Source organism: Oncorhynchus gorbuscha, unplaced genomic scaffold (genome assembly GCF_021184085.1).
Source record: "Oncorhynchus gorbuscha isolate QuinsamMale2020 ecotype Even-year unplaced genomic scaffold, OgorEven_v1.0 Un_scaffold_590, whole genome shotgun sequence".
Lineage (NCBI taxonomy): Eukaryota > Metazoa > Chordata > Actinopteri > Salmoniformes > Salmonidae > Oncorhynchus > Oncorhynchus gorbuscha.
This window is the reverse complement of record NW_025745426.1, coordinates 22,501-42,500: the sequence shown is the minus strand read 5'-3', so window position 1 is coordinate 42,500 and position 20,000 is coordinate 22,501. Positions and strand designations below refer to the sequence as shown.

General features: G+C 46.4%; 4 protein-coding genes and 1 pseudogene across 5 annotated transcripts in view; 4 read left to right on the top strand and 1 right to left on the bottom strand.

Moving 5' to 3' along the window:
* LOC124018911 (formin-like protein 2) overlaps positions 1–792 on the top strand; it is a gene marked incomplete at its 5' end in the record, with an annotated part of 24,188 nt that extends 23,396 nt beyond the window's left edge. The window contains 2 exons of the mRNA XM_046334240.1: positions 170–299; positions 380–792. Of these exons, the coding sequence (XP_046190196.1) occupies positions 170–299; positions 380–459 (210 nt within the window). The remainder of the gene's footprint in view (positions 1–169; positions 300–379) is intronic.
* A 1,687-nt stretch (positions 793–2,479) lies between these two features.
* Positions 2,480–4,626, top strand: LOC124018910. Its single transcript, XM_046334239.1, has 6 exons — positions 2,480–2,757; positions 2,927–2,979; positions 3,574–3,646; positions 3,778–3,850; positions 3,938–4,081; positions 4,184–4,626. Exons 1-6 carry the CDS (start codon positions 2,728–2,730, stop codon positions 4,624–4,626), a joined length of 816 nt encoding a protein of 271 aa, XP_046190195.1. The 5' UTR covers positions 2,480–2,727.
* Positions 4,627–4,654: 28 nt separating this feature from the next.
* LOC124018938 (coiled-coil domain-containing protein 14-like) lies at positions 4,655–7,920 on the top strand. Of its 2 annotated transcripts, none has more exons than XM_046334263.1 (6): positions 4,655–5,192; positions 5,345–5,483; positions 5,687–5,769; positions 6,457–6,600; positions 6,700–6,832; positions 7,072–7,920. In XM_046334263.1, exons 1-6 carry the CDS (start codon positions 4,886–4,888, stop codon positions 7,868–7,870), a joined length of 1,605 nt encoding a protein of 534 aa, XP_046190219.1. In that variant the 5' UTR covers positions 4,655–4,885; the 3' UTR covers positions 7,871–7,920. The 2 variants fall into 2 exon arrangements, with proteins under 2 accessions (XP_046190219.1, XP_046190218.1); XM_046334262.1 differs by having other exon boundaries at positions 5,345–5,501.
* A 4,429-nt stretch (positions 7,921–12,349) lies between these two features.
* Positions 12,350–16,664, top strand: LOC124018931 (annotated as a pseudogene).
* Positions 16,665–18,381: 1,717 nt separating this feature from the next.
* tbx19 (T-box transcription factor 19) overlaps positions 18,382–20,000 on the bottom strand; it is an 8,018-nt gene continuing 6,399 nt past the window's right edge. The window contains exons 5-8 of the mRNA XM_046334258.1: positions 19,652–19,710; positions 19,396–19,560; positions 19,092–19,224; positions 18,382–18,988 (exon numbers count right to left, since the gene is read on the bottom strand). Coding sequence (XP_046190214.1) covers positions 18,823–18,988; positions 19,092–19,224; positions 19,396–19,560; positions 19,652–19,710 — 523 coding nt within the window. The 3' untranslated portion in view covers positions 18,382–18,822. The remainder of the gene's footprint in view (positions 18,989–19,091; positions 19,225–19,395; positions 19,561–19,651; positions 19,711–20,000) is intronic.

Sequence of the window (20,000 nt, the reverse complement as noted above, 5' to 3'; positions counted from 1 at the left end):
GATTCACCAACACATATCTACTTTATTTCTACCTCTCTCTCTCACACACACACACACACACACACACACACACACACACACACACACACACACACACACACACACACACACACACACACACACACACACACACACACACACACACACACACACACACACACACACACAGTCCCCGTCCAACCGTCCAAAGCAGCGGCAGCAGGAGTCCCTGATCACAGAACTGAGGAGGCGACAGGGCGGTAAAGACAGCAGACATGTCTACGAGGGCAAAGATGGAGCTATAGAGGACATCATTACAGGTACGCCCACACACACTCACACTCACACACACACACTGTAGTTTAGTGCTGTGTTTTTATTGGCTGTTTTTTGTCTGCAGTGCTGAAGACCGTCCCTTTCACTGCCAGGACGGCCAAACGCAGCTCTCGCTTCTTCTGTGATCCCACCCACACTGAATAACACTGCTAAACTCTCAGAGAGAGATAGAGAGATACTGTTGGAGAGAGATATACAGGGTAGAGGGGAGGGAGAGGGGTGAGGGAAAGCTAGGTGGGAGAGATAAAGGGGAATAACAATGAGATAGAGAGAGGAGAGAAGCGTGGGGAAAATGAGAGGCAGTTAGAGAGAGAGAGGGGAGGGAGGGGGTGAGAGAGAGAGAGATTGACCCGGTCTCAGAAGTAGTGACTCTACCAGAGAGAAGCTGAACTCTGAACTCTATAGCAAGACAGACATCAAGATTACCTGTGACCTCACCTGTCTGGTCTGACATCACTGCCCCCACCCCCCATCCCCTCTATGTTACTTTCACATGTTTGATGAGCTTCTTCGCTGATTATAACTGTTTATAACCCTCCCATAACCCTGGACTGTAGCCCTGGAATCAACCTGCAACCCACCATGCACTTTGACTTTCTGCCCTCTAAACCCGAAGACTGTTGAAGGGGGTCGGGTAGAGGGAGGAACTTGATACGCGATGAAAGTGACTGGACATTAAGTAGCAACACGGTCTGGTCATTTAATAGCAACATAGCATTTCCAGTTGATCAGTTAATAGCAGACATGACAAGAAAAACAGAACAGCAAAAATAAACAGTTGTTTTTTGTCCAATTAGTATTAGTGATGTACAGTATGTGTCTCTAAAGCTGTGTGATGATGTCAGCAAATGACATGATCGCTGTCATAGGATATTGAGAAGGGAGGGGGAGAAGTTTGAAGAGTTTCTTCTTGTTGAACATTCCAACCAATTCTAATTGATAACGACATCACAAAGGGTTCTTGACCCACTCCTATCCAGCTGTAAGGTGCCAGAATTGAACACTGAGAATAGTGTTCGAAAAGCTCACTCCTACAAGGTTCCCTCTTCTCCGTATGCTGCTGTGTGACAGTGAAACGTGTACAGCGCTCGCTACGTTCACTACATTGACTATGTTTACTATTTACTACCTTTAATACCTTTAACCTCCAACAGGGTTTTTTCAAAGCTCAGGCCCTCCAGTTCCTCAGTCCTGCTGGTTTTCCTTTCTCCCTGGCACTTGATTGATCGTTTAATGTTACTGCTAATGATTGGCTGCAGAGTGCACACACACCTGGTTTCCCAGGTAGAAATCAGTCTCTGATTAAAAGAGAAGTATGAAAACCAGTAGACACTGTGGCCCTCGAGGACAGGAGTTGATACCCCACACTACCCTAAAATAAAGGTCCCTGTCTTATCCTTGCCTGACCATCCAAAAGTCCCAGTCTGTTTGTTGTGATCTTGTCAAGGTGAAGGTAAAGGATGTAGTGTTCTTGAATGCAGAAAGTCTGGCACCTAGGCTACTACACCACCCATGATCTTTCCTGGCTCATGGAACAACTTTTACGGAGACTTGAGAGGGATCGCTCCATTTCATAAAAAAATCATTCAAAAATGTAACTGCAAAAAACAACAACAGCACAATACTTTTCTACTGTGTATATATATTTTTTTAGGGAATCCTGCTTGTTGCTTTTATCCCTCACTCCCAACCCTGCTGTTTGTCAATGTTGATGTTCATTCTTAACCTGCACTCGTTGTGTAAATAAACTGTATCCAGTCAGACTGTGTCTCTCTGTGTGTGTACACTGGAAGACCCTCACTGGTAACATTGAACATATATTTAATATATCATAACATTTATTTCCATAGTAAGATTTACATTAATCCAACAACACAATATATTGTTTGTATCACATATTCCCAGGAAACACACAAAAATGCTAATGGTAATAAAACAATCGTTGGTGTTAAATTGTATCATGTCGTCTCCATGGTGACACCGAATTCAGCGTCGTCAGACCAACATTTAGAGAGGAGAGGGGGGCTACATTTGAGTGACATTTGCTTCATTCAATCGATAAACTGGAAATTACGACATCAGCTTACATCCGCCAATAACATTCATTGGATGTTTGGCAGCGATGTTTTCATTGGTCACGACGTTACTTCCCGTTTCAAACAAAACCCGCCGGTTCCTGTTTATGCTAGCGCCAGTAAAAAAAAGAAGCTAATAATAACTGTAACAAAAGCTTTAACGTGACAACATCAACTAGTTTCGCTCTAGATAGTCAGTCAGAAAATGCTTCAGACATTTTGTGCACTCAAAGTTAGTGCAGTTTGCAGATAGTTGATTAGGGCTACTCTTGGAAAGAATTGGTTAGCTACCATCGTTTTTCTTCCTTCGATTTGGACAGCAGTTGACTGGCCAGCTATGCCAAAGCAAGGGCTTGCTAGACACAAGGTAAGACACCTCAGCTATTCACAATGTGCCTGCGAACTGGTTCTTAGCCGTCTTGATAATGAATGTAATTAGCCTCATATGGCGGTGTCTAGCTTTTCCCCCTAGCCTCTCAGGGAAAGGACACCATTTTAGATCGTATTCAGATTCAGCCCCTGTTTTTGACTGACAGGTGATATCCTCTGGAAGACTGACTGGTGGGAGGGGCCAGGGCTCAAAGAAGAGGTAAGGCGTTTATCCCCGGGGTCTTCAACGAGGTCTGGAGGACCGCACTGAAATATTTCCTCGCCGCCAAAAATGTGCAAAAAATAGTCATCTGTCCATCGTTTTTGGAATTTTCAAGGCTCTCTGACTGTCAAGCTTTCATTTCGGTTATTATTAGCGAGCAGATTGGCATTTGTTGTCATGAATCTTGCCCTGGAGGCAGCTCTGTAGAGTGGCATAAACATCTGATTTTAACCTAAACTTAACCACACTACTAAACCCAATGCCTAACCCTAACCTTAAATTAAGACCAAAAAGCACATTTTTGTTTCATTAATTTTTACAATGTAGCAGATTTGGACTTTGCAGCTGGCCCATCTAGCAGAAAAAGCTCCATTCTGTCTCCAGGGAATGAGTCATGACAATAAACATCAACCTATTAGTGAACTGGGCACAGTCAAGAAACTTGATGTAGGTCCAATATCATTTATTTTTGTCAGTTTAAAGTATATTGAGTTTGTCTGTCCCCCGAGGTAAGAGAACACACAGGACTGATAAGTCACATCCCTGTTGCAGAGTGTCATTATATCCATTCAGTGTCACTCTGTTCTGTAGGGGAGCAGGGCGTCCACTAGTCACTTCTACTGAGCCGGCTTATTCCCTCTACTCCACAGACTCAGAGGACCAGGTAATAACACATCCATAAACAGTCAGTAGCAACGTTAATAACAAGCCTATTTGTGTAATGTATTAATAAGAGTTATAATCACCTAACAGTGATTATATGGTAAGTTGGTTTGCATCTGTGCTCTTTCTAAGGTGACAACCATTCACCAGGGTCTGGATCAGTGTGCTGCGCTGCTCAATGTCATTCTCCAGGCAGAGACGGCAGGTACCAGTCAACAACTTACTCTGTTTCTACAGAACCTTTACATGTCTAGTTGAAATTATTGACCAAAGTGTTTGCATTGTGTGATAGAGGCTAAGCCGATCTCCGTCAGGGGAGCAGGGAAGACTCGAGCCGCCAAATCCCGACCGCTGTGCACTCTGGGAAATGAGAGGGTAGACATAGAGAGGAGGAAGCAGACAAAGAGACCTGTCACTCAGACTGCTAAAAAAACAGGTGGGACCTGTGTGTGTCTCTGTGTGTGTCTCTGTGTGTGTGTGTGTCTCTGTGTGTGCGTGTGTGTTGGTGTGCAAAAATTGATAACTCTCTCTGCTCCAGTTCCCGTGCAGAAGACGATCCTGTCATCCCTGTCGTATCCTGGGATGAGGAACAAAGTTCAGAGTTTGGCCGGAATGTCAGAGCCGGCGTCAGATGCTCGGTTTAACTGTCGCCTGACCACCTCCACCCCCACCCTGAGTCCCCAAAGACTCCCCCCGAACAACACACTCCCCCCAGGCCCCTCAGTCCCTATAGCCCAGTCTGGAGGCTCCATCATTGGGGTGGCATCAGTCCACCTGGGGGGCTCTACCTCCACAGCTCCGTTAGCTTCTCCTGGAGCTGTAGCTACGTCTCTACCCACAGCCCCTCTCACAGGCCCAGTGCTCTCTCTCCTCGCAGCCCAGCCAGGAGGCTTCATCTCTGGGGTTGGAGGTTCGGCTGCCCAGGGAGCTCCAGGTCCTGTAGCCTCGAGGTCCTCGGTGCTCCTTCTGTGGAGAGGCTAGCCCTGTCTGCCCCCTGCCCTCTGACAGCTCTGTGTCTGGAGAAAGTGGACATCCAATCTCATCTTCCTGCTCTCTCTCTTGTCAGGGACCACCGGTACTCTTCTCTGAAATTAATTCTCACCCCCAGCCTCACCCCCAACCTCACCCCCTTGCCAACACTCAACCACAGTCTGCCCCAGATGCTCCATCCCTGGGCAGGGGGGGCCAGCTGGTTTCTACCCAGGATGGAGGGACCATAGCCAGGCAGGCTTGCGGCCACATGGAGGGTAACGCTGGAGAGGAGGAAGAGGAGTGTCCAGTGAGAGACACCAGCGCCCAGACCTGCTTTAACATACAAACACACACCCAGCTGGCATACACACACCCACACACACACATAGATCCAGTCCCTGTACAGGCATACTTACAACACACACATCCAGGTGTGGCTCCCAACCACACACACTCGTACACACGCATGCCGCTGGCGCTGGGCTCTAAGGGCTGTAGTCCAGAGGGAACCGCTCGGCAGGTGATGACTGTTCAGTACCTCCTTGGAGAGTTGAAGGCTCTGCTCGCTGGCCAAGGTAATCAATCAATCAACCTGTCAAAAATAATCAGTCAACTCATCAATCAGTCAAAATGACTATTTAATCAAATGTTAATCAAATTCAATCTCCACCACTCTCTCTCTTCCCTCTCTTCCCTCTCTTCCCTCCCTCCTCCCCCTCCTCTGTAGACAGTGTAGCAGAGCGTCTGATGTGTGAGCTGGAGCAGACAGTGTCTCTACTTCCTGTCATGGTGGGCAGTTCTAACATCCAGGCTGAGATTGCTCTGGTCCTGCAACCTCTACGCAGTGAGAACGCACTGCTACGCAGGTCAGCACCATCACCCAGGTGTGTGTGTGTGTGTGTGTGTGTGTGTGTGTGTGTGTGTGTGTGTGTGTGTGTGTGTGTGTGTGTGTGTGTGTGTGTGTGTGTGTGTGTGTGTGTGTGTGTGTGTGTGTGTGTGTGTGTGTGTGTGTGTGTGTGTGTGTGTGTGTTTCATACAGAAGATTGATCACTTTAACGTGTGTGTTCAGGCGTCTGAGGATAGTGAACCAACAGTTGCAGGAGAGAGAGCGAGCAGAGAGGGAGGCCAGAGATGTCCACTGTGACACTGACGGTAAGATAAACTGCCCGGCCCTCTTCCAACTGTCTATCAGTGAGAGGTTATTATCGTGTGTCTGTATGTCTGAGTATCTAACCTCCTCTGTCTCTTAGTGTCACCTGTCTAACCTCCTCTGTCTCTTAGTGTCGCCTGTCTAACCTCCTCTGTCTCTTAGTGTCGCCTGTCTAACCTCCTCTGTCTCTTAGTGTCGCCTGTCTAACCTCCTCTGTCTCTTAGTGTCGCCTGTCTAACCTCCTCTGTCTCTTAGTGTCGCCTGTCTAACCTCCTCTGTCTCTTAGTGTCGCCTGTCTAACCTCCTCTGTCTCTTAGTGTCGCCTGTCTAACCTCCTCTGTCTCTTAGTGTCGCCTGTCTAACCTCCTCTGTCTCTTAGTGTCGCCTGTCTAACCTCCTCTGTCTCTTAGTGTCGCCTGTCTGACCTCCTCTGTCTCTTAGTGTCGCCTGTCTGACCTCCTCTGCCTCTTAGTGTCGCCTGTCTGACCTCCTCTGTCTCTTAGTGTCGCCTGTCTGACCTCCTCTGTCTCTTAGTGTCGCCTCTCTGACCTCCTCTGTCTCTTAGTGTCGCCTGTCTGACCTCCTCTGTCTCTTAGTGTCGCCTGTCTGACCTCCTCTGTCTCTTAGTGTCGCCTGTCTGACCTCCTCTGTCTCTTAGTGTCGCCTGTCTGACCTCCTCTGTCTCTTAGTGTCGGCTCTGCAGTCGGAGCTCCACGATGCTCACACAAGCCTGCAAGAGCTGCAGCGTGGCAACACTGAGCTACGGCAAGCCCTGGTGGACACACAGAGCCAGCTGCAGCAGAGTGAGGCGGAGTGCAGTCGTATCAGTAAAGGTAATAGATGAGGGGGAACGGAAAGGATCTCTGAGGTATCTGTGTGTATTATCTAATAAATGTATATAAGTGTGTCTGTGTGTGTGTGTCTGTGTGTAGACGTGCAGTCTGCTCTGGGTGAGGTGCAGGGCTGTAACCGCAGGCTGCAGGAGTGTCAGAAGGAGAATGCTGCACTGGTCCTCAACACCCAGAAGAGGGAGACAGAGATCCACACACTACAGGAGCACCTCAGGTGTGTGTGTGTGTGTGTGTGTGTGTGTGTGTGTGTGTGTGTGTGTGTGTGTGTGTGTGTGTGTGTGTGTGTGTGTGTGTGTGTGTGTGTGTGTGTGGTTTCTAAAAATGTATTCGATTTTTTAAATTTTTTACTGACAATCTTTCTCTCTCGACCTGCCGTCTGTCTGTTTCTCGCTCTCTCTGTATTTTCCTCCCGGTCTTTCTTTATACCCTTCTCTCTCAACCTGTCTCTCTCAGAGCTCTACAGGTCCCTGTCACTGAGTCTCCTGCTGTGACTGACATCCCTACGTCCCGCCTCCCTCTCACGAAACGAGCTCTGGACCAATACCAGGACCAGCAGGGTCCGTCAGACCACCCAGTCAGCCAATACCTGTGGTCGTTGGAACAGAAGGGGTGTGGTTCTGTCTCCCTGCCCTGTAAAGGCCCTGAGTGCAACTACACACACCAGCAGGACTTCAGTGTGTGTACACCAGCTGGTCAGAGTGTGTGTGCTTCTGCGGATCAGGAAGTGGGTCTGTGTGTGGCTCTGGAAAGAAAAGCCACCCCACCTTTGGCCTTCGCCCCACTGAGAGAGACTGTGAGGTCACCACTTCCTGTTGAGGGGTTACCGCTTCCTGTGATGTCACAGAGAGGAGGGGGGTCACCACTTACTGTGATGATGTCACAGAGAGGAGGAGGACCACAGGGTCTTCAGAGCCTTAGTGTTGCCCTCGAGAGTTTCCCTCAATTAAAAAGCCTATTATCTAATATCCACCAATCAAACGGACTCTGCTCTAATGGCGCTGGACACTCTGACCTGTCCCAGAGTCACCGTCTGGACATGGATATGGCATCACCGGGCAAGGGGCGGAACTCTTCGCTTGACTCCACTGGCCTCTCCTTATGCGAGGTCAGATCCTTGGCTTCTGATTGGAGTGCAGGGTCAAGCTCGACCTTTGACACGCGTGACGAACAGGAGTTCCGTAACGGGCTGGCCGCTCTGGATGCCAGCATTGCCAGCTTGCAGAGAACTATAAAGCAGGACCTTAAGCGATGAGACAGACACACACAGCGAGGTAGTCTGAATCTATTCCAATGTAATAAAATAACCAATGTCTTTTTTAGGTTTCTTGTACTTTATTTGAATGAAATGGCAAATGAAATAGTTGTTCTTTTTTCGTTAGTATTTATTCTGGATGACTTTAAAGACTGGGTTACCTGAGAACTTCAGGAAAATGTGTTGTGGTTCTGGATGGCCAGCACACGCTTCAATGGGTTCTGGATGGCAGAAGGCCATATGTTGTGATTCTGGATGGCCAGACAGCTAGCAACAACAAGAAACTGCCATGTGTTGTGGTTCTGGATGGCCAAGAAACTGCCATGTGTTGTGGTTCTGGATGGCCAGACCAGAACAATGACAAGAAACTGCCATGTGTTGTGATTCTGGATGGCCAACAATGACAAGAAACTGCCATGTGTTGTGATTCTGGATGGCCAGACAGCTAGCAACAATGACAAGAAACTGCCATGTGTTGTGATTCTGGATGGCCAGACAGCTAGCAACAATGACAAGAAACTGCCATGTGTTGTGATTCTGGATGGCCAGACAGCTAGCAACAATGACAAGAAACTGCCATGTGTTGTGGTTCTGGATGGCCAGACAGCTAGCAACAATGACAAGAAACTGCCATGTGTTGTGATTCTGGATGGCCAGACAGCTAGCAACAATGACAAGAAACTGCCATGTGTTGTGATTCTGGATGGCCAGACAGCTAGCAACAATGACAAGAAACTGCCATGTGTTGTGATTCTGGATGGCCAGACAGCTAGCAACAATGACAAGAAACTGCCATGTGTTGTGATTCTGGATGGCCAGACAGCTAGCAACAATGACAAGAAACTGCCATGTGTTGTGATTCTGGATGGCCAGACAGCTAGCAACAATGACAAGAAACTGCCATGTGTTGGGATTCTGGATGGCCAGACAGCTAGCAACAATGACACGATGCCATGTGGGAAATCGTAAGCGGCTCATTTCAGCTCGTTGTATTTGTTTTTATATCATGTTTTGACTGATGTCACGTCAATGCTAGTATGGTTAAAACCCCCTAGCTAGCTAACCAACAACTGTAATGGTGGATTTGAGAGACAAGTGCTCATTGTACAACTTCATTTATGTTTTCAATAAACATTGGAGAAGAAATATAGTTGACATGTTATCAACAATCTATGCCAACCCCTATCTCTTTTGCCCCATAGCTGAGCACGTGTCGGTTTTTGATGCTTAACAACCAACCCATCATTTGAATTAAGGGAGAAGGAAATATGATGTATTGAAAACAATGTTCTCCCTCCTACAATGAGTCAGGGTTTAATAACACTGATACCTAAAGCCTAAAAAACAAGTTCTGCTCATCCATAACTGGTGTCCATTTCTAACAATATCAGACTTGTATTAGACATACTTGACTACTCAGACCTAATAACCGAGGAGAGCTTCATATTATTTTTAGATTTTTATAAAGTATTTGACACAGTTGAGCATCAGTTCCTCTTCCACTCCCTTGAGAAATGTGGCTTTGGGGATTTGTTCTGTAAGGCTATTAAGACTATACGAATGGTAACAGCTATATCAAACTGAAACATGGCACCTCACCTAGATTTGAGTTAAAGAGAGGAATTATGCAAGGTTGTCCGATCTCACCGTATCTATTTTATTAATCACCCAACTTCTTACAAAGTCTTTAAATAATAGTCCTGTACAAGTTATTTCCACAGCTGGTAAAGAAATGATAAGCCAGCTGGCTGATGATACTACACTTTTTCTGAAAGACGCTAGTCAGATTTCTATATCGATCAATGTATTATATATATATATATATTTATATATCTTAACATTAATAAATGTGAACTCATGGCTGTTAAAGATTGTGACACCTTCATATTATGGTATTCCAGTGAAAGAAGAACATACATATTTAGGCATAACCATTACTAAGGATCAGAAGTATGGAGGCTTACTCAATTTGAACCCTCTTGTTAAAAAAAACCCAAAAGAAGCTAAATCAATGGCTACAGAGGGACTTATCCTTAAAAGGAAGAGTCCTACCCATTACATTAGGAAAACTGTTGTAATGAAGACTTATGAGTACGGTGGGCTGAATTTTCGAGACTTTGCTACCTTAATGAAAACTTCTTCGGGATCAGTGTTCCTTCCACGGGACGGTTAAGCTAATGTAGGCTAATGCGATTAGGATGAGGTTGTAAGTAACAAGAACATTTCACAGGACATAGACATATCTGATATTGGCAGAAAGCTTAAATTCTTATTAATCTATCTGCACTGTCCAATTTACAGTAGCTATAACAGTGAAAGAATACCATGCTATTGTTTTAGGAGAGTGCATAATTTTTAACATAAAAAGTTAATAAACAAATTAGGCATATTTGGGCAGAAATGCAATGGCTCGTTGGATCAGTCTAAAACGTTGCACATGCGCTGCTGCCATCTAGTGGCCAAAATATATATTGCACCTGGACTGGATTAATACATTATGGCCTTTCTCTTGCATTTCAAAGATAATGGTAGAAGAAAAATACAGAAGAATGGTTGTTTTTTTCTTTGTATTATCTTTCACCAGGTCTATTGTGTTATATTCTCCTACATCCCTTACACATTTACACAAACTTCAAAGTGTTTCCTTTCAAATGGTACCAATAATATGCATGTCCTTGCTTCAGGGCCTGAGCTACAGGCAGTTAGATTGGAGTATGTCATTTCAGGAGAAAATTGAAAAAAAGGGGCGGATCCTTAAATAATACTTTTAAGATCAATTGGATATAACAATTCATAAGAAGTTACACTTCCATGTGGAACTTTATTCCTCATCATGTCTTCTCTACCTTTGGTAGCCTTAGCTTCATGTTGGTTTGCATTTATAATATTTACAAAGTTCCAGTGAAACTCTGCAGGTCGGCAGGTTTTCTTCTTATGGTCCTTAATTTATAAGCATACATTTTCTCCACACAGATATTATACATGGAATAGTCGGGATGGATATATTGTATAAAAATACTTCTTTGTTTTTAGAATATTGGTTCCGAAATAATATCCTATTGGTGAGACAACTTGTAAATGCAGAGGGTATTTTACTTAATTCTAAGGAATTCTTATCACTTTACAAAATCCCTGTAACACCTAAAGATTTTGCAATTGTTTTAGATGCCGTTCCCTCGGGGGTTGCTTTATCATTCAGGAACGTGTCAAGACCTGACTAACCTTAAAAGGAAGCATCCTAAGATGAGTTTTTCTTTTAGTTCATCCAACAACAATAGAGCTATACAAGCCTTGTTTCCTAATTGTTTCCTTATCCAGTAATGCCTTATTGGAATGGTTTTATTGATAATGTCTCCTGGAAAAAAGTTTGGATTTACTTATTAACTAAATGAAGTATGTTTCTTTTTAAATGATTCATAAATACTATCCTGCCAACTACTATATGAAGAAGTAAAAAAACATAAACCCAGAAATTGTACCTTTTGTAATGACCACCCAGAAACAGTGTTGCTTATTTTTGGGAATTGTATTCATGTAAGGAATCTGTGGCAAGACATCCGTAGATTTATAATTTATCAAGATTGTACACTCTTATGGAGAGATGTGCTGCTTGGATTCTTTATTTACGATAGAAATAAGTTGAAACAATTTTATGTAATTCATTTCCTTATTGTTTTGGCCAAATTTCATATTCCCAAATGTAAATTTACAAACAAAACACCACATTTTATTACCCTGCAAAAATACATTGAACTATATTTTAAGACTATTAAATACAGTGCCAACAAAAAAGCTGTTATGAAAAAATAATTATAAATATGTGTGTATATGCCCCTTAAGGTTCTTGTGTAATGTGATATTGTACCCCTTAGCCCCGCCCCTAGCCCAAATATCCTTTGTATATTCTTTATAAATACTTGTGTTCCCCATGTACTTTTTGTATTGATTTATTGTTAATAAAAATAAAAAATAAATTATGTATTGTAAAGAATGAATGGGAATGGGGCCCTGCCAACTGTAGTCGCATATTAGTGACGTAGGTAGTGTTGCTGTAGAAACAAATGAAGCTTCCCGGTCAGTGCTTGTGGCAACAAGAGAGCACGAAAATAGATTTCAACTTGATCGTGTCTGGTTTCATTCGAAGAATAATGTAGCTCGTCAATTTTGGTATATGGTTTTATACTTCAGATCTGGGAGCGAAAGATTACTGTAATAAACTCGCGATGAGTCTCGCTAGAGAAAGGACACAGACGCCGGGCTAAGGGCACTGGTCGCGAGCACAAACATTAAGCCGGAGCAGAAGGTTCCACAAGTTCTCTCAAAATTACAAGGTAAATTAGTTAGCTAACCTTTTTACATTGAAAAACGTGTTATTTTACTTTGCTTGCACTTGTGTGTTATTCCTGATACCCAACTAACAATCATTCCTTATTTTTCGACATTGAAGATATTCTGAATAGGATATCTGTCCAAGACGATAGAGAGTTGGGTGCGTTCAAAAAGTCCTTGTTCAGCCATGGCATACTTCAATACTGCGCAGGTGACGCCCTCAAACTGAACTATGCCAAAGTTGAAGGAGGCTACGCAACTGCCACTCAGTTGGCAGAAATTCTCAGGTATGATTTTAGAATCTTGAACCACACAACCACAACAAAAAGGAACAACCAAATCTGTGTTGTCTATTACTCTGCACTAAAACAAACAACCCTAGACACTACCAATGGACAATACCTACCCCAGATACTACTTCAAGGCCCTGATAGAACTGATGGGGTGGAATAATAATTGATGCAAACAGATCTATGAAGGTGGGGTCATATATCTGTAGTAGTGATTTGACATTGATTTATTTGTGTGCATATGCAAATTCCTTTAGCTCCTGCTGTGTGGGTGTGGACATGGGCGGAGACACTGAGGCCTTCCATAGGCGGCTGCTCCCATCCGTCACAGACAGCCTGCTGTCATTGGCCAGTCGGCTGATGAACAGAGCTTTGGCAGTAAGGGACAAAGTTTTTTTGAAGTTTGGAATGTCCTCAACAAAAATATGTCTACTCACATATCTCTCTCTGTAGGGGAATGGGCAGCCTGAAATGTTTCGTTTCTTCAAGAAAGTGATGGGCTCTGTGTGTTGGCTTCTGAAAGCCCATGGTCACCTGGCCGCACAAGGTGAGATCTAAAGTCCAATACCAAACAGACCCCTTACCTAACTAACGATGCCCCCCTCTTTTTCTCTCTCTTAGTCCTGCAGTCAGACCACTATGAGAGGATGTTAATGAGTGAGGAAGAGAGAGTGGGAACCGTGTGTGTGTCACTGTGGCATCAGCTTCTGACAGCTAACAGGTAGCATATCACCACACACACACACACACACACACACACACACACACACACACACACACACACACACACACACACACACACACACACACACACACACACACACACACACACACACACACATCAATTAAATTCATTACCCGCTCTTTCTCTGTAGTGAGTTAGTAGCAGGTTTGGGAAAAGGCCCCTTGTCTGTGATTCTGGATGACGTCGTGTACCGAATGGCTCACACATCCAACCCTGTTGTGGGAGGGGCAGCAATTAGGACGCTCCTCCTGGTTGCCCGGCAACAAGAATCCGCCCTGCAGCTTATCATCCATAGGTTCAAAGGTCAGGGGGTGGGGTTTGAATATTTCCAGGTTACGATATATATTTTTTTTCATGGGTTAACTTTATATGCTTGCAAAAGCAATCTTGATGTTTTTTATGGTTTGTGTGTTGCAGGGTTGGAGGGCATGATTGGTCGAGAATGGAGGGGGCGGGGCTTCGATGAGGAAGTGGACCAACTGATAAAGCTGCTGCACAGAGAAGTCTCCAAACCAGCTGATCACACAGAGGTAAAATATAGGGTGTTTGTTGTTGTTCGTGTGTGTGTGTGCCTTACACTCTCTCTGTGTTATCAGACGTGGCCAGAGGAGTGTGTGAGAGCGGCGTGTGTCATCCAGGCAGCGTGGAGATCCTATCAGACCAGGAGGAGAGTGAAGAGTCTGCCTAGAGCTGTCAGATCACTGCAGAGGAGCTTCAGGTGTGTGTGTGTGTGGGCTTTATTCTCTCATCGATCTATGATCATGTTTTGTATTGATGTGTATATTTTTGTAATTCCAGGGTTCATCTGTAAAAGAGACGTTGGTTTCAGCATGACTTCCTGTTAAAATAAAGGCTAAATTAGATCATAATAATTCCAGGCAGTTAAGCGTGTGTGTGTGTGCCCATGTGTGTGTGTGTGTGTGTGTGTAGGGAGCGGCGGAGGAGAGCGCAGCAGGCTCAGGCTGTGTGCTGGGAGGAGGAGCTGAGACTACAGCTGTGTGTCAGGAGACAGAGAGCCAGGAGAGAGTTCCATCAGAAACAACTACAGCTACTGCAGCTACTGCCCCCAGGTACACACTATCTGTTACAGCAGAGACAGAGCGGAATGATGCCCGTTTGTTTGCTTAGTTAGGCCTGCCATCTACAGCCTTCGTGTGTGTGTGTGTGTTTGTGTGTGTGTGTAGGTCAGGTGCAGCAGTACCTCGGGGAGGTGGAGAGGCAGGCTGCAATACAGATCCAGAGGGTTTGGCGAGGCCACCGAGAGAGACGAAACTTCCAGCTACGGAGAAACGCACACACACAGCACAGAGCTGCTGTTGTCCTGCAGAGAACAGTATTAACACACACACAGCACAGAGCTGCTGTTGTCCTGCAGAGAACAGTATTAACACACACACACAGCACAGAGCTGCTGTTGTCCTGCAGAGAACAGTATTAACACACACACACAGCACAGAGCTGCTGTTGTCCTGCAGAGAACAGTATTAACACACACACACAGCACAGAGCTGCTGTTGTCCTGCAGAGAACAGTATTAACACACACACACAGCACAGAGCTGCTGTTGTCCTGCAGAGAACAGTATTAACACACACACAGCACAAGAGCTGCTGTTGTCCTGCAGAGAACAGTATTAACACACACACACAGCACAGAGCTGCTGTTGTCCTGCAGAGAACAGTATTAACACACACACACAGCACAGAGCTGCTGTTGTCCTGCAGAGAACAGTATTAACACACACAGCACAGAGCTGCTGTTGTCCTGCAGAGAACAGTATTAACACACATACACACAGCACAGAGCTGCTGTTGTCCTGCAGAGAACAGTATTAACACACACACACACAGCACAGAGCTGCTGTTGTCCTGCAGAGAACAGCATTAACACACACACACAGCACAGAGCTGCTGTTGTCCTGCAGAGAACAGTATTAACACACACACACAGCACAGAGCTGCTGTTGTCCTGCAGAGAACAGTATTAACACACACACACAGCACAGAGCTGCTGTTGTCCTGCAGAGAACAGTCTGCTGTTGTCCTGCAGAGAACAGTATTAACACACACACACAGCACAGAGCTGCTGTTGTCCTGCAGAGAACAGTATTAACACACACACACAGCACAGAGCTGCTGTTGTCCTGCAGAGAACAGTATTAACACACACTCACATGCACTTCTAATAGACTACCCCTGTTGTAAGCAGAAGCTGAACACAGCGATCAAACAAATCTAGCATGCAGCAACATCTGAATTCATCTTGACAGTTTTTTGTCCCTCCTGTTAGGTCCTTCGCTTTCTGAAGAGGCGGAGAGCTGAGAAAGCCCCTCCTTCCCTCTCCCCTTGGATTGGTCCTCGGGGTTTGACTGACAGTCGGAGGGCGGAGCTGAAGAGAGAGGTGGAGGAACATATTGCCCTGCACCCGGTGATTCTGAATATTACTTCAAGTTGTGTGTTTGGTTTTACTATCCTTGTCGGGACCAGATGTCCTCACAAGGATAGTAAAACAAGAGCTACAGAAGGAGATGTCCTCACAAGGATTAAAACAAGGAATGGACAAGTGGGGACATTTCACTCGGTGTTGACAGAGAGAGTGTGTCTGTAACGAGTGTGTATGTGTGTGTAACGATCTCTGTGTAATGATCTGTGTCTGTGTAACGGATCTCTCTCTCTGTGTGTAACGATCTCTTTCTGTGTGTGTAGTCCTCTGTGGTGTCTCTAGAGGGCAGTAGGGAGCTCCATGCTCAGACCCAAGCCTTGCTGCTCCAGCATCTACAGGGGAGAGAGGCAGAGCTGAGAGAACACACTCACACACACGCCTTGCTGGCACAGATCAACACCGACCTGGAACTACTGCTGAGTAGGTATCACACACACGCACACCAATCTCTCTCTCTCTTCCTCTTTCTCTCCCTTCATCCATCTTTCTCTCTCAGATGCCCCCTCACTCAGTGTCGCCACAGTAACCGACTGTGACGTGTTCAGGAGTCGCTCTGCCCCGTAGCCGCCCGCGCCCGGCAATCCCACAATGCCTTGCTCCAGTCCGGTCGCCTGCCTTGGTGGAAGATGCTGGGTGATGGTGACATCACCTGTCCAGAATCAGAATCCGCCCACAAAGACCACCGGCTGGAGGCAGAGTTTAACTCTCTGTATTTAGGAGGTAGCTGACGACGTTGTTCCACAACAGTATTGTAACGCTGTTATAACATTGTCATAGGGCTGTTGTAATAATGTCATTATGCTCTGGAATTCAACCAATCATGGGTTTCAGTCTGGACTGTGGTTAGTTGAATCAGGTGTGTTACTGCAGTGGTCTTTTCATCGGTCTCTGTGTGGCTGGCCCCTTCAGGAAGAGTTTCAGTCTAAGGAATTGGAAAGCAATTTTGTGTACAGAAGTCTGCATTAAAGTTTGTACTTTTCTACTATTATGTCATTGTGTGTCCTGACTGTAGAGACTTTCAGTCATTTTGATAAGTGGAGTTTTTATTTGTTGTCCAACTCACATGCCAGTGTTGAATTTGTGTTAACAGAGTGTCCAGAGTGTCTACGCAACACCAGCAGTCATTATGTTATTACACACACCCAGAAAACACACATACCACAAAGATTTGATTGGCCAATGTTTATTTTCAGCATTTTACAATGAACAGCATTTATCAGACAGAAACATTATCATAAAGCTGACAGAATGAAGACAGAGACATAATACATCTTTTTCTGTACCGTAGTTTCACATAGATATTTATTCTGACTCCTGCATATTGGCAGTTTGACATATCTTATTACCAGGGCCCAGAGTTAGTCTGTCAGGGCCCAGAGTTAGTCTGTCAGGGCCAGGGCTCAGTTAGTCTGTCAGGGACCCCCAGGGCTCAGGGCCCAGTTAGTCTGTCAGGGCCCAGGGCCCACTGTCAGGGCCCAGGGCCCAGGGCTTTAGTCTGTCAGGGCCCAGAGTTAGTCTGTCAGGGCCCAGAGTTAGTCTGTCAGGGCCCAGAGTTAGTCTGTCAGGGCCCAGGGCTCCAGAGTTAGTCTGTCAGGGACCCAGGTTAGTCTGTCAGGGCCCAGAGTTAGTCTGTCAGGGCCAGGGCCCAGAGTTAGTCTGTCAGGGGCCCAGAGTTAGTCTGTCAGGGCCCAGGGCTCAGAGTTAGTCTGTCAGGGCCAGGGCCCAGAGTTAGTCTGTCAGGGCCCAGAGTTAGTCTGTCAGGGCCCAGAGTTAGTCTGTCAGGGACCAGGGCCCAGAGTTAGTCTGTCAGGGCCCAGAGTTAGTCTGTCAGGGCCCAGGGCTCAGAGTTAGTCTGTCAGGGACCAGGGCCTCAGAGTTAGTCTGTCAGGGCCCAGAGTTAGTCTGTCAGGGCCCAGAGTTAGTCTGTCAGGGCCCAGGGCTCAGGAGTTAGTCTGTCAGGGACCTGTCAGGGCCCAGAGTTAGTCTGTCCAGGGCTCAGAGTTAGTCTGTCAGGGCCCAGAGTTAGTCTGTCAGGGCCCAGGGCCCAGGGCTCAGAGTTAGTCTGTCAGGGCCCAGGGCTCAGAGTTAGTCTGTCAGGTCCCAGGGCTCAGTCTGTCAGGGCCCAGAGTTAGTCTGTCAGGGCCCAGGGCTCAGAGTTAGTCTGTCAGGTCCCAGAGTTAGTCTGTCAGGGCCCAGAGTTAGTCTGTCAGGGCCCAGAGTTAGTCTGTCAGGGCCCAGGGCTCAGAGTTAGTCTGTCAGGTCCCAGAGCTAGTCTGTCAGGGCCCAGAGTTAGTCTGTCAGGGCTGAACCACAAACAAAATGATAAGTCATTTGAAAGCAGGCAGAGACATTTAGGGTTGATTCAATCAGATCCACTTTGTCCAACATCCACAGCGGTCGTTTCGGCGGTGCCGGAGGTAGGACTGCGTTAGAAGCTGTCAAATCCACAAGCGCCTCCTGGCATTATACCTAAAGCGGACATTGCCATTGGCTGCACGGAGTGGCATGAGCAGAAATCCCATGCAGCCTTGTTTCTAAGTCAGAACGGTGGAATGTGAGATGTGATCTACACCTCCATTATGATGATAGAAACTATTTGGTTAAATGTTTTTCAATGTGAGCGTCATTATTTCTATAGAGCCTCCACTTTCTCCTTCTGAACTTCTAACGCCAGTGCGACAGTGTGGCTTTGTGACAATGATCGCAAAGAGCAGCTGCTCGCCGATTTGACAGCTCCAACGCAGATCCACCTCCAGCAAAGGCAAAACATCCGCTATGCAGGTGTCTGCTTTTGCCGGTTAACACTTGATCTGATTGAATCTAGGCCTTCGTTTTTTGAGGTGCACACACACTAACACAGGCATCACATGCGCACACACGTTGGTCGCCTTCCCCTGCTCAGACGTTGCATTCATCAACCAGTGGTTCCGTGCCACGTCATCGACTGCTGTCGGGCATCAGGTTGCTATGAAATATGATGTGGTTAGCTGATACTTAAAATACCTTTCCAGAAGATGTAACATCTGGCAACGCCTGGGCAGAGGAACGCCTATTATCTAAGATGTGTTCATTAAAGGGCTTCCAGGGCCGGGTCCCAGGGCAGTATTGATCATGCCCATGTGGGCATCGACCAATCACATAGTTTGTTAGAAGGAATGGCTGGAGACAGGTGGCCAACCGGGCCCGCCCAGCCGGACGTGATTGGGTGGCTGTGGGTGGCTCTCACTGTTGATTGGTCCGTGAAGCTGGGCGCAGGGAGAAGAGGCAGGACTCCCGTCTGTACGCCCGACCGTCCACAAACAAGGGTACTGACTGAAGACACACACCTTGCTTTATAAACAAAAACTCAGTAGATTCTAAACAGCTATATCATGTCTTATTCTACTTATTCTATATCTATGTTTTCGTGTCGTACCTGTTGCTATTGGTGGACGGGGGTGAGGAGGGTGTGGTCACGGGTAGGGCTGAGGAGGAGGGGCCCGGGGAGGAGACACTGGACCAGCCATCAGGACCCCCAGACAACACCTGTAGCCCCTCAGACAGAGAGACTGGAGGGAGGGTTGGAGATGAGGGTGACGAGGAGAGCGAGACAGAGGAACGGAGAACGACAGGGACAAGGGAAGAGGGAAGAGGTCAGGCTGGTGTGATAGCTTACATTTTCAACTAAAGTTAAAAGAGGATTTGGACGAGAGAGATGGAGAGATGGCGGTGTGTCTCACCAGAAGGGTGCGTGCGGTGCGGCAGGTAGGAGGGGGGGTAGGGAGCTGGCCTGGGGGGGTAGTGCTTGTACCCATGAGGGGGGGCGAGAGGCAGACCCCCGCTATAGGGGAAACTAGGACCCCCACCTGAACACAGCGAGTCTGGGTTAGACAGAAACCAGCCACCTATGGGAAGAAGAAACACACACGGTTTAAAAGTGGATTATTGTTATTTAGTAGATTCAAATAATCAAATTAGTCCTAAAGGCCCACTCACAGTGTTGAATTCCCATATGGCTATCAAATGGGGACTCCAATGGACTGTTCGGGTGGTTCCTGCAAATACAATAATTCAATGATAACCTACATGAGTTCACTCTGTGAACTGGTGCGATTCAAAGAAGCAAGAGATACAGCGTTACAGTGACTAGTGTGAGACCTGTGCTAACCATGCTAATTGTGTTAGCAAATATGTGTAAACAGCTAAGGTATGTGTGTGTGTGTGTGTGTGTGTGTGTGTGTGTGTGTGTGTGTGTGTGTGTGTGTGTGTGTGTGTGTGTGTGTGTGTGTGTGTGTGTGTGTGTGTGTGTGTGTGTGTGTGTGTGTGTGTGTGTGTGTGTGTGTGT